Source organism: Pimephales promelas, chromosome 16, assembly GCF_988280905.1.
Source record: "Pimephales promelas chromosome 16, fPimPro1.hap1.1, whole genome shotgun sequence".
Taxonomy (NCBI): domain Eukaryota; kingdom Metazoa; phylum Chordata; class Actinopteri; order Cypriniformes; family Leuciscidae; genus Pimephales; species Pimephales promelas.
Window position 1 is genome coordinate 11,739,384 of NC_142784.1, and position 11,566 is coordinate 11,750,949.

The 11,566-nt window shown below is 35.2% G+C and overlaps 1 protein-coding gene across 4 annotated transcripts; it reads left to right on the plus strand.

Annotated features, from left to right (window-relative positions):
- Positions 1 to 411: 411 nt before the first annotated feature.
- On the plus strand, positions 412 to 10,596 carry nek3 (NIMA related kinase 3). Of its 4 annotated transcripts, XM_089120996.1 has the most exons (14): positions 412 to 636; positions 717 to 817; positions 921 to 1,014; positions 1,239 to 1,336; positions 2,219 to 2,302; positions 2,677 to 2,744; positions 2,848 to 2,934; positions 3,023 to 3,077; positions 3,195 to 3,395; positions 5,227 to 5,335; positions 5,425 to 5,595; positions 5,844 to 5,978; positions 10,223 to 10,322; positions 10,409 to 10,596. In XM_089120996.1, the coding sequence occupies exons 2-14, from the start codon at positions 794 to 796 to the stop codon at positions 10,473 to 10,475; spliced, it is 1,293 nt and encodes a 430-aa protein (XP_088977122.1). In that variant the 5' UTR covers positions 412 to 636; positions 717 to 793; the 3' UTR covers positions 10,476 to 10,596. The 4 variants fall into 4 exon arrangements, with proteins under 4 accessions (XP_088977122.1, XP_088977119.1, XP_088977120.1 ...); XM_089120993.1 differs by having other exon boundaries at positions 413 to 817; XM_089120994.1 differs by having other exon boundaries at positions 413 to 817; positions 10,226 to 10,322.
- The last annotated feature ends 970 nt before the right edge of the window (positions 10,597 to 11,566 follow it).

Below are 11,566 nucleotides of genomic sequence, written 5' to 3' on the forward strand. Positions count from 1 at the left end.
GCAAACATCACTGATTGACTGTTGACACATTCTGCCATTGAGCGCTGAGAAAAGAAGCGCGTGTCACGTGATAATAACGAATGTTACTGAAAAGTAACATTGCAAATAGAAAGTAAAATAGGAAAATAGTTTTTTAGATTAATAGAGCATTACTAGTCAAACAGTACTGTGAGATTATTTTTTATTACGTTAATAATTATTTAAAACTCAATTTCTTGTAACGGTCCTTTGTGTTTGTATATTTTATATTTCTAATATATATGTATAGCACTGCATCTGATGTTATTTTCGCATCCTAAAAGAGAAGAAAGCGAAGAAGAAAAAAAGAAGAGAAAAGGAAACTATAAATCTCACCCCGTCATCGTGACGTCATGTAACAATACGGAAGTGAAACTATCGCTTCTGTACCTCAAACAAACTGATGGTGCTGCACTGTACTTGTACGACTCTCCTGTCCCGAAAAAAATAACTTGTTTAGTTTTGCACTGCTTGAAACTAAGCAAATGCATGCAGAAGTGTTGCCATTCAATTTTCTGTCGTGTTTCTTTAGCATAAAGCCCGAGCTGGTTTATAAAAACAGCAGTGTATTGTTTACTGTTGTGTATGGTGTGCTTTAAAGAAAGAAGAACAACAGCTGTAAGCAGCATTTTTTCTGTCTGAAGCAATTTTTTACAGTTTATGGTCTGAAGCTGATATTATGGATCAATACTCATTAGTGAGAGTCATCGGCGAAGGATCTTTTGGTCGAGCTCTTTTGGTTCAGCAAATAAGCGAAGAGAAGCAAAATTATGTAATGAAGGAAATACGACTGCCAAAGGTAATGATATCGGAATAATAATAATTACAAATGTAGTCTGTACTGATTGTATTTCTGTTCTATATTGTGTTGATGTTATACAGATATCATGCATTTATTATAGGCTGAGGCTGGGATGAGGAACAGCAGAAGAGAAGCAGTGCTTCTGTCCAGAATGAAGCATGCAAACATTGTGGCATTCAAAGACTCTTTTGAAGGTTTGTCAAAAGTGTTTTATATACTGACTGACTCCAACTTCACAAAATCAAACGAACACATGACCTCTCTCTCTCTCTCTCTCTCTCTCTCTCTCTCTCTCTCTCTCTCTCTCTCTCTCTCTCTCTCTCTCTCTCTCTCTCTCTCTCTCTCTCTCTCTCTCTCTCTCTCTCTCTCTCTCTCTCTCTCTCTCTCTCTCTCTCTCTCTCTCTCTCTCTCTCTCCAGCCGATGGTCATCTGTACATAGTGATGGAGTTCTGCAGTGGTGGAGATCTTCTTCAAAGGATACGGCAACAAAAAGATATTCTGTTCTCCGAGGATGTGGTATGACATAGACGATAGTAGCCTTCTCAGATTAATTCTAAGTAGTCAGGTTTATTATATACAAGAATGGGTCTAGTCATATTTCAAATACTATATATATATTTCAATTTGGCTGCATTTGGCAGATGCTTTTATCCAGAGACTTTTACATTTACATTCTTATCACCCATGACCTTGGCATTGCAAGCACCATATACATAGGTGCTTTATATAGGTGCACTAAACAAGATAATCATACATACATACACCCTATTTTACTGCTATTCATATTTGATATATTATTTACATAACAATTAAGCACATACCCCCTCCCTGGTTTGCATTACTGCAATGTAAACTGCAAAAGAAACAGCTATAATAATAATAAAGATATTATTTAATTTGTAATGTATTTATACATAATATTTGTATTTTTTACTGCTTTTAATGTAGTTTATTATTGTATAAATACAATATACAGTGTAACATTTTAGCAAAAAAAAAAAATATTCCATTAAATTATAAATAAAAAGTGAAGCAAAGAAGAGCATTGAATATTGAGTAATAAGAATGTTACACATCCAGTATAAGGATAAAGGGGAAAAAAGAAAGGGTCATAAATCTAAAAATGCAAAAAGGTGTCTTCAAAATAATGTCACATAAAATAAAAATGTACATTTTACGTAAATATATTTTCTTTATTTCTTATTTTAGAAAAGTAAAATTGAAATAAAATGCCCCAAAAAAAAAAAAGATATAATTGTGGTACAGTTGTTAGTAGAATATAGCTTATTGTTTTTGGTTTTTGGAATGAGTACTTACTTTAACCTGATAGTAGATTTTAAATGATTCCGAATAATTAGGAAATGCGCGTTTTGTTTTAATGTCATCTCTCGGTTGTAGATCCTGAAGTGGTTTACACAGATGTGTCTAGGCACCAAACACATTCACGACAAGAGAGTACTTCACAGGGACTTAAAATCAAAGGTGCGTGTCACTTTGTGTCTGCTCACACACACAATGTTAACTAGTTACTTGAAAAAATCTGATTACATAACTCGCATTACTGGTATTGTCTACAATGCTAATTAATATTTGGAAGAAGAAGAAAAAACAACAACATTTGTCTGCCAAAACAAAGTTGTGTGGTGCAACAAATGGCAAAAACTTCAGGTTTTGTATAAATAAATAAAAAAATAAGCATAAATTCGCAACATCTAGAGACCTGTTTTAGTTCCAGTGCTGTGATTGGCTGTTGTAGGCCAGTGGTTTCAGATCAAAATTACAGTCTAAATAATGGAAAGGTGAGATATAAGTAGAAGAATGGATTAATGCTAGTTTATTTCCCATTTCCATTGCAGAACATTTTCTTGACAGACGGTGGAACTGTGAAGGTGGGGGATTTTGGTTCGGCTTGCACTCTTAACAGGTAATCAGCCGCATGTCTGTCATTCGTTTACAATTCAGTGCAAGAACACGGCCATGTGAGTGACACGTTTCGATATGCACTGATTTTACATGTATTTCTGCAGTGGAAAAGCATTCGCTCAGACCTATGTGGGCACTCCGTATTACGTGTCTCCAGAGATATGGGACAACAAACCTTACAATAATAAAGGGTACAACTTTCCTGATAATAATTCCTTCAGATTGACATCAGCTTTACCTTTTAAAATACATTTGGACTAATGTGCGTGTATATTACAGTGACGTCTGGTCTCTGGGCTGTGTCTTGTATGAACTTTGCACCCTCCAACACCCGGTATTTTCTTCTTGACATTCTCAAATTGTATAGTTGCAATGACTTTATGCATCAGACGGTGTAAAGAGTTGTGTGCTTTAGATTATTAAGGAGTTTATTCAGTTTCATCTTCATCAGTTTCAGGCTCGTAGCTGGAAGAGTCTGATCTTGAAGGTGTGTCGAGGGACGTACGCACCCTTACCCAGTCACTTCCCCTATGAGCTGCACTACCTCATCAAACACATGTTTAAGACTAACCCCAGAGACAGACCCTCAGTACACACTATCCTCAGCTCTCACCGCGCGTCTCGACTGCTGCAGAAACACCTGACGCCAGAGGTACACTTGGAAAACACTTCAATGTTTTATGGAGCTATTGTAACAAATTAGAAATAAAAAAACAAGTCATTGTAACAAAATTACAAACAATTTCTGTAAGGCCGTGAGTCCACTAAAGCATTTTTAGCCAGCTGAAAACGCTAGACGCTCTGCTGAAGACGCCGTGCTTTTGTCAGCACAGCATTTCTTCCGTTGAGACGTTTCGTTGCTATGATACAGAATATCCGCAGCACAGTTTACTTGTAACTGTTTTCGCAGTTAATTTGTTTTATACTAAAAAAATATTTTTCATCCATTTTGTTCGCTCAGCTCTGTTGGTTGATGTCATTGTACAGAAAAAATGCTGTGACAGTTGGTCGGTGTGGTATTAGTCCCGCCCCTCCTCCACTGTGATTGGACGGCTGGGTAAGTGACAGTGATGAACACTGGGTTTTATCCAAAGTTGAACATTTTTCAACTCTCGGTGACCAGTAAAAATGCCGTGCGCTCGGTGCTTCAGCGTGAAAAAAAACGCTCAGCGCCTCGGTACGCTCATGGCGTTTAAAAAACGCGGCGCTCCCATTGAAAACAATTGAAAACATACGCCAGGTGCGTGGAAAAATGCTTTGGTGGACACACGGCCTAAGGGTCAATCCAGTCAGCAGCTTATAAAAACAAAACACTATAAATCAAGATAGAAGTCTGTATTTAAAAAAAAAAAAAAACTGTTGTGATCATTAAAGTGCATAAGTAGGAATATAAATAGATAGTCCATTGATAAATGAGTGGTAAACGAATACTGGTGGCAAGTATGTGATTTTTAGTGAGATTATACATTCATCATTTTCATTAGATCATAATTTTGCCTGAAACTTGAAAAACTGTATTAAGGCTCTGCTATCCATGGCATCCAAGATGTCCATGTCTTTCTTTCTTAAATCGAAAAGAAATTAAGGTTTTTGATGAAAACATTCCAGGATTTTCTCCATATAATGGACTTCAATGGGAACCAAACGGTTCAAGGTCCAAATGAGAGTTTCAGTGCAGCTTCAAAGGGCTTTAAACGACACCAGACGATGAATAAGGGTCTTATCTAGGACCCTTCGAGTCATGACTCGAAAAAAAGATTTGTTCATTTTGATAAAGAACGTGCATCACAGAACAGATCAAGGCGAGCATTTGTGCTTATAAAACTTAAACTTTTTTAATATATTTTTTTGAATGACCGAGACCGATCATTTTGCTTGATAAGACCCTTATTCATCGTCTGATGTCGTTTAAAGCCCTTTGAAGCTGCACTGAAACTCTCATTTGGACCTTGAACCGTTTGGTTCCCAATGAAGTCCATTATATGGAGAAAATCCTGGAATGTTTTCATCAAAAACCTTAATTTCTTTTCGACTGAAGAAAGAATGACATGGACATCTTGGATGACATGGGGGTGAGTAAATTATCAGCAAAAGTTTTTTTTTAAAAGTGAACCACTCTTTTAACAACATAAAAGGGGAGACCCTAACTTTCCCCAAACAAAGTAAAAGTAAAGAACAAGTACCTACTCAGAGAGAATGCGATTTTAAAGCCTAAGTCTTTTAAAAAATATCAAATACTTTAACCTTTTTATCTTTTGATAAGTATTTTTACATATATTTACAAAACAAATTAAGGAAAAGATGTGATTGCTTTGATGGTTAGACCGCATGACATCAGAACATTTTTTTGGAAATGTCTTTTAAAAACTACATTAAACACATGGACAAACTAGATTTGAGCCTTTTCTTTTCTTTATCACATTAGATTACATTGATGATCATTTACAGCAGCTCTTAATTCCTCTCTGGGTTTTGCTGTGCAGCAAAAAGAACCGGTGGGAACACGAACACGCCATTGGAGAAAAGAGGAAGGGGAGAAAGTGGCCATGTTTTTAGGCCAGAAGAGTTTATTGACCACATCTTCCACTGAAGGTACACCTGCTGCAAGTTAATATTCCTGATTTTAGTTCAACCTTCACCTGTAGTGAATCAACCTAACTAACTTATTGATTTGTGGTCAGGAGCTTTGCAAGTAGGACAGTCCTGTATGGAAAAAAACAGCAGTGATGACCCAGCTTCTCGTAAGAGGTGGGCAGTCGGATCGTGTAATACAGTGCTGGGGGTCCTGGGAAATGCTGACATCATTTCCACTGGTAGCATGGACACTGCAGAACGGCCTGACCTCGTTTCGGGTACAACAACACGTGGCATTGCAGTGATTTAGTTCATGTACCGTGGTACTTTTTTTTTTGAAAACCTTGGAGCGCCATATGGTAAATATCATATGGTTATCATTTAGCAGCATGGTTTTATGTATGGGAAAGCAAAAGGGAATATGAAGTTAATTCTATTTATCATTTTTTGTCTCCATCATTGATCAAATGGCGGTTAGTGGCTCTGGGGAGCGTGTCAGTTCTTGCGTCCTCTGATTGTGTTACAGAGGCCGAGAGTGTGGAGACCCAGCGGAGACAAGTGAGGAAACAATGGGACAGAGATCCACCGGAGAGACTCCTGAGCGTTTTGGAGAAAGCACAGCTCTGCTATGGCTTTGAGACGTACTCTATACACAGAGACGGTCAGTCTGCTCACATCACATACATCAGGGAACAAGAGTTTATGACATTAATAACAGCTGACTAAAGGCCCCGATATACTTTAAGCGATATCGAAGTACGAACTGGTGTGACGTCATTCTGAACAAATTCAGGTTCTAAACAAAGTTTATTTTTTCTTCGTTTCGGGGGTTTGAAACAGCTTCCCAAAGTGAACTTTCCGGAAAAGCTACGGCTTGTAAACAGCTCTGAACTACTATAGAGAGCCTATGTCCCTCCCCTTCCGGTCGACCACCATGGGACCTTATTTCGGAAAAATATTGAATGGTAGTCAATGGCGAGAAACAACAAATATTTTGATCTGGTTTGAATTGTGCCCTGAATTACACATATGATGTTTGTCAATTTAAAAGATACATTTTAAAGTAAAGAAATTCGCAGTATAAGACTAAAGTATAAGACTGTGAAAATACGTAATTACAAAGACTACAAACCCCAAAGGCGCACATTTTCTCTCAATATATGAGGCTAACTTTACTGAGGCTATTTTCTGTCATTGTTTCTATAGACTTACGTTATAATCGTAACGTTATGCCGTCATGCCTGAGTGTTTTGTACCTGACTGCACACACACACAAGCAGCGGATCTTGCTCGTTGTTTTGCTTCCTGGGAGATGTATTTCTTTGAGCGAATTTCACATAAAACTCAATGTTACTTTTCTGTTTTATGACAAACTGCGACGTTTTTGACTTTCAGAATTATCTTTTAAATTGACAAACATCATATGTGTAATTCAGGACACAGTTCAGACGGAATAAAAAGATACGTTGTCTCTCACCATTGACTTACCACACATTTCCGAAATAAGGTCCCATGATCCAGAAGCGGAGGGTCGGGACTTAGGCTCTCTATTGGTCAGTGGTGATGATGTAATAGGTGGCTCCACTCCTTTTTTTCCGTTGAGATCAGACATCCGCTAGTAAACACAAACACTCGAGAGCCGCTATATAGGACAAAATGTAGTTGTAATTCTAATTGAAAGACACACTGACACTGTTTGCTTTTAAACTATCAAGAGTATAAAGTTACTTGACAGAAGGGCCGTGAAGAAAAAAACACTTTTTTTTAATTTATACTTTATAATTTATAATTTCTGACATAATATTTTATGCTTCACATGACCTTATGTATATGACACTGCTGTTTAATAGTTTAGGTGACGTTTTTGTACGTTTTTGACGTGTGTCTTCTGCTCATCAAGGCTACATTTATTTGATGAAAAATACTGTAAAAACAGTAATATTGTGAAAATAATATTACATAACAATTTAAAACATGGCAAAATAATATAACAATTTAAAATAACAATTTCTATTGTAATATATTTTAAAATGAAATTTATTCCTGTGATCAAAGCTGAATTTTTAGCATCATTGATTCAGATTTCAGTGTCACATGATCCTTCAGAAATATGCTGATTTAATGCTAAAAAACATTTATTCCTTCTGAAAATCTTTCACGATTCTTGGATAAAAAGTAAGATCAACAGCATTTATTTTGAAATAGATTTTTTTTTTCATTGTAAAAGTTAAAATGGTAAAATTATATATCAGTTAAAATGTCCTTGTTAAATAAAAGTATGAATTCAGTTATTTCTTTAAAAAGAACCTTTGATCAGTGTTTACCCTTTTAAAAAAAGCACACTTGCGGCCTACGCTCACATTTCACTCCCTGTAGGTGTTTGATATTGTAGATAAATATTATCTCTTGACCTATCATGTCAGGAAAGACTAAAGTTCATTAAGTTTGCATGCATGCAATGCGGTCAGAAATTCTCTACAAACGCCATCTTAGTAAAATCCCAAAACGTTTTTGTGAGTCAATATCATAGTGACCTAAATCTGAATCTGATAACATCTACAGCAAAGTGGAGAAGAAAAATAGTCTTTTATTTCAATGCATTAGACACAAACTATCAAAGCAAGATACATTCATTTCAAAGAAAGATACAGTAGCCCAGTAACACTCACTTTTCAAACAAAATAATAAATTAAATTAGGCAGCCTAAAGCGTGAGTACAACGCAGAAGTATAAATTGAGCTTTACCTCTGTTTAATGTAATCTTAGTGTACATGGGAAACCATGGCATGACCAAACCTAAGCTACTATCATAGAAGTAACGTTAGTCGACTTATATCTGTAGTAGTGGTCATGACCTCTGACTACATAGACTGTTTCTGCTGCTCCCTGATAAAAGATAACCTGTTGATACCTGTTCAGAAAAAAAAAGAAAAAAAGAAAACTGGACTCGTTTTAACAAGCTAGATTTTTAGTATTTGATTTGATTACATTAATGTTTAAGTTGATTTACAATAATACATATTTTATTGATACTGTGTAAAGAGAATACTGCTGGTATAAAGCACCTTATTTGTTTAAAGTTTTTTTCAAACCACATGTTATTGCACTTTTGTGTATATAGCAGTACATTTAAATCAATACACTACTTTAGAACTCATTATTCAATTTTGAATGTAACAATGTGATTAATCATGATAAATCGCATGATTTTCTTGCGATTAATCGTGATTAATCATATTGTTTCACGGAAAAAAAACCAATGTGATTAATCACGATTAATCGCATTATTTTCTTGCGATTAATCACATTGTTACACGTAAAATACACTACTTTAAAGAATTCATAATTCAATTCTGCACAACAATGTGATTAATCATGATTAATCGCATGATTTTCTTGCGATTAATCGTGATTAATCACATTGTTACACGCAAAATACACTACTTTAAAGAATTCATAATTCAATTCTGCGCAACAATGTGATTAATCACGATGAATCGCATTATTTGCTGGCGATTAATCACATTGTTACACGCAAAATACACTACTTTAGCATTCATAATTCAATTCTGCGCAACAATGTGATTAATCACGATGAATCGCATGATTTTCTTGCGATTAATCGTGATCAATCACATTGTTACACGTAAAATACACTACTTTAAAGAATTCATAATTCAATTCTGCGCAACAATGTGATTAATCACGATGAATCGCATGATTTTCTTGCGATTAATCGTGATTAATCACATTGTTACACGCAAAATACACTACTTTAGAATTCATAATTCAATTCTGCGCAACAATGTGATTAATCACGATGAATCGCATTATTTGCTGGCGATTAATCACATTGTTACACGCAAAATACACTACTTTAGCATTCATAATTCAATTCTGCGCAACAATGTGATTAATCACGATGAATCGCATGATTTTCTTGCGATTAATCGTGATCAATCACATTGTTACACGCAAAATACACTACTTTAGCATTCATAATTCAATTCTGCGCAACAATGTGATTAATCATGATTAATCACATTATTTTCTATCGATTAATCGTGATTAATCACATTGTTACACGCAAAATACAGTACTTTAGAATTCATAATTCAATTCCGTGCAACAATGTGATTAATCATGATTAATCATATTATTTTCTTGCGATTAATCGTGATTAATCACATTGTTACACGCAAAATACACTACTTTAGCATTCATAATTCAATTCTGCGCAACAATGTGATTAATCATGATTAATCACATTATTTTCTTGAGATTAATCGTGATCAATCACATTGTTACACGCAAAATACACTACTTTAGCATTCATAATTCAATTCTGCGCAACAATGTGATTAATCATGATTAATCACATTATTTTCTTGCGATTAATCGTGATTAATCACATTGTTACACGCAAAACACACTACTTTAGAATTCCTTATTCAATTTTGCGCAACAATGTAATTAATCACGATTAATCACATTATTTTCTTGCGATTAATCACATTGTTACACGCAAAATACACTACTTTAGCATTCATAATTCAATTCTGCGCAACAATGTGATTAATCACGATTAATCGCATGATTTTCTTGCGATCAATCGTGATTAATCACATTGTTACGCGCAAAATACAGTACTTTAGCATTCATAATTCAATTTTGTGCGTAGCAATGTGATTAATCGCAAGAAAATCATGCGATTAATCGCGATTAAAACTTTTAATCGTTGCCCAGCACAAAACTTTATTGTGAACAGTATGTCTGTTTGTTGTTCTATTTTCTATTTCTTTTTTATTAATTTATCTAAGTTTTTTTTTAATAAGCTAATGCTGTATTAGTTAACTTTAAAAGTGTAACACACAGCGCCTGTGCTTAATGTAATGATTTTCGCAGCAGGTTCTTCAAGCCCAGATCCTGGAGATAAAGTGGACGGCCCTGAGGAGACGATCACAGACTTCAGTAGACTGGAGCCGCGCTCAGACGATGAAGACACGTGAGTTTCTCCTGTTTTCCCTCTCTCAGCACGGTCTCATATCTCCATTATTTCCCATAACCCTCACATTACTCTCCTGACTGCAGGGATTTTGAAGAGGACTGTCCGTATGACTGGATTAATGAACTAGAGAAGATGGTGGAGGAACTATAGCAACTCAAGTGTGTTATTCCACATGTAAATATGCTTTATTTGTATTCGATTTTGAAGATTCTGACATAAAAGACATGAGACTGTCAAGAAAATATAACAGTAAAGTGATTTCTAATTCCAAGAGCCTGTTGTAGTTTATTCTTAAGACAGAACCGCCTTTTATATATATATAAAAAAAAGACTTTCTGTTCTTTCACGTGTGATCAAACATATTGTGGGATGTCGTGGTGTGCTGTTTTTATGAGCCAACATCTCATTTGTAACATGTAACAATGAAGGTGTCCATGGTAACACATTTGTGTTTAATAACAGAAATCAATCAATGTCTCATTCTTTAAAATGTATTTATGATTGTCAGACAAGTTAAGCGACTAAATACTAAATAAACAATAAAGAGAAGCATTTTAATCTCACCTGTCAAGAGCAGATATATATGTATATATACAGTATATAGTTAAAACAAACTGAGCACATGAAAATAATGTCATAATTATTGATTATATTTAATTATGAATTAAGTATAATTAACCAGAAAAAGTAATTTCTCTTTTTCTTTTTAATTTCAGTGTGAAAAGTGACGATTAGCCTCTTTCTGCTCTTTTTTCCCTACTGTTTTGATTTTTTTTGATGAATATAAAGTTCAAAAGAACAGCATTTATTTGTGAAACAATGTAAAGTCTTTACTCTCACTTTTAAAAGAAAAAAAAACGTACTGAACTTACTGACCCCTATATATAATATATAAGCGTAATGTAACCGCTGTTGAAACACCGGAATCCACTTACTAATCCTCCTGGCACACGTTTTAACATTTGGTCAAGAAGGTTGTAGAGAAAGTGTGTCTCTTTTCATGACCACTAGGTGGAATGCAAAATGTGCAAATGGAAGCTGTTGCAGGGAAATGTATGAGCTTCTAAAGACTTTGTAAATAAGATTGGATTTTCACCGTGCGGAAATAACCGCTGCCTACAACCTGATGAAGATCTGCTCCGATGATAAGCTTTATCCTCCCCACATCTTGAAAGGAAACCCTGTCACCGGCTCACAGAATGCAAAACACTTTTTCACATGTTACATTAGATTTCATATAG

Coding starts and splice junctions, on each gene's coding strand:
- nek3 (XM_089120993.1), top strand. CDS start 698: ATGGATCAATACTCATTAGTGAGAGTCATCGGCGAAGGATCTTTTGGT. Junction 2,303..2,676: donor ACAGGGACTTAAAATCAAAG/GTGCGTGTCACT, acceptor TTTCCATTGCAG/AACATTTTCTTGACAGACGG. Junction 5,336..5,424: donor GACCACATCTTCCACTGAAG/GTACACCTGCTG, acceptor ATTTGTGGTCAG/GAGCTTTGCAAGTAGGACAG.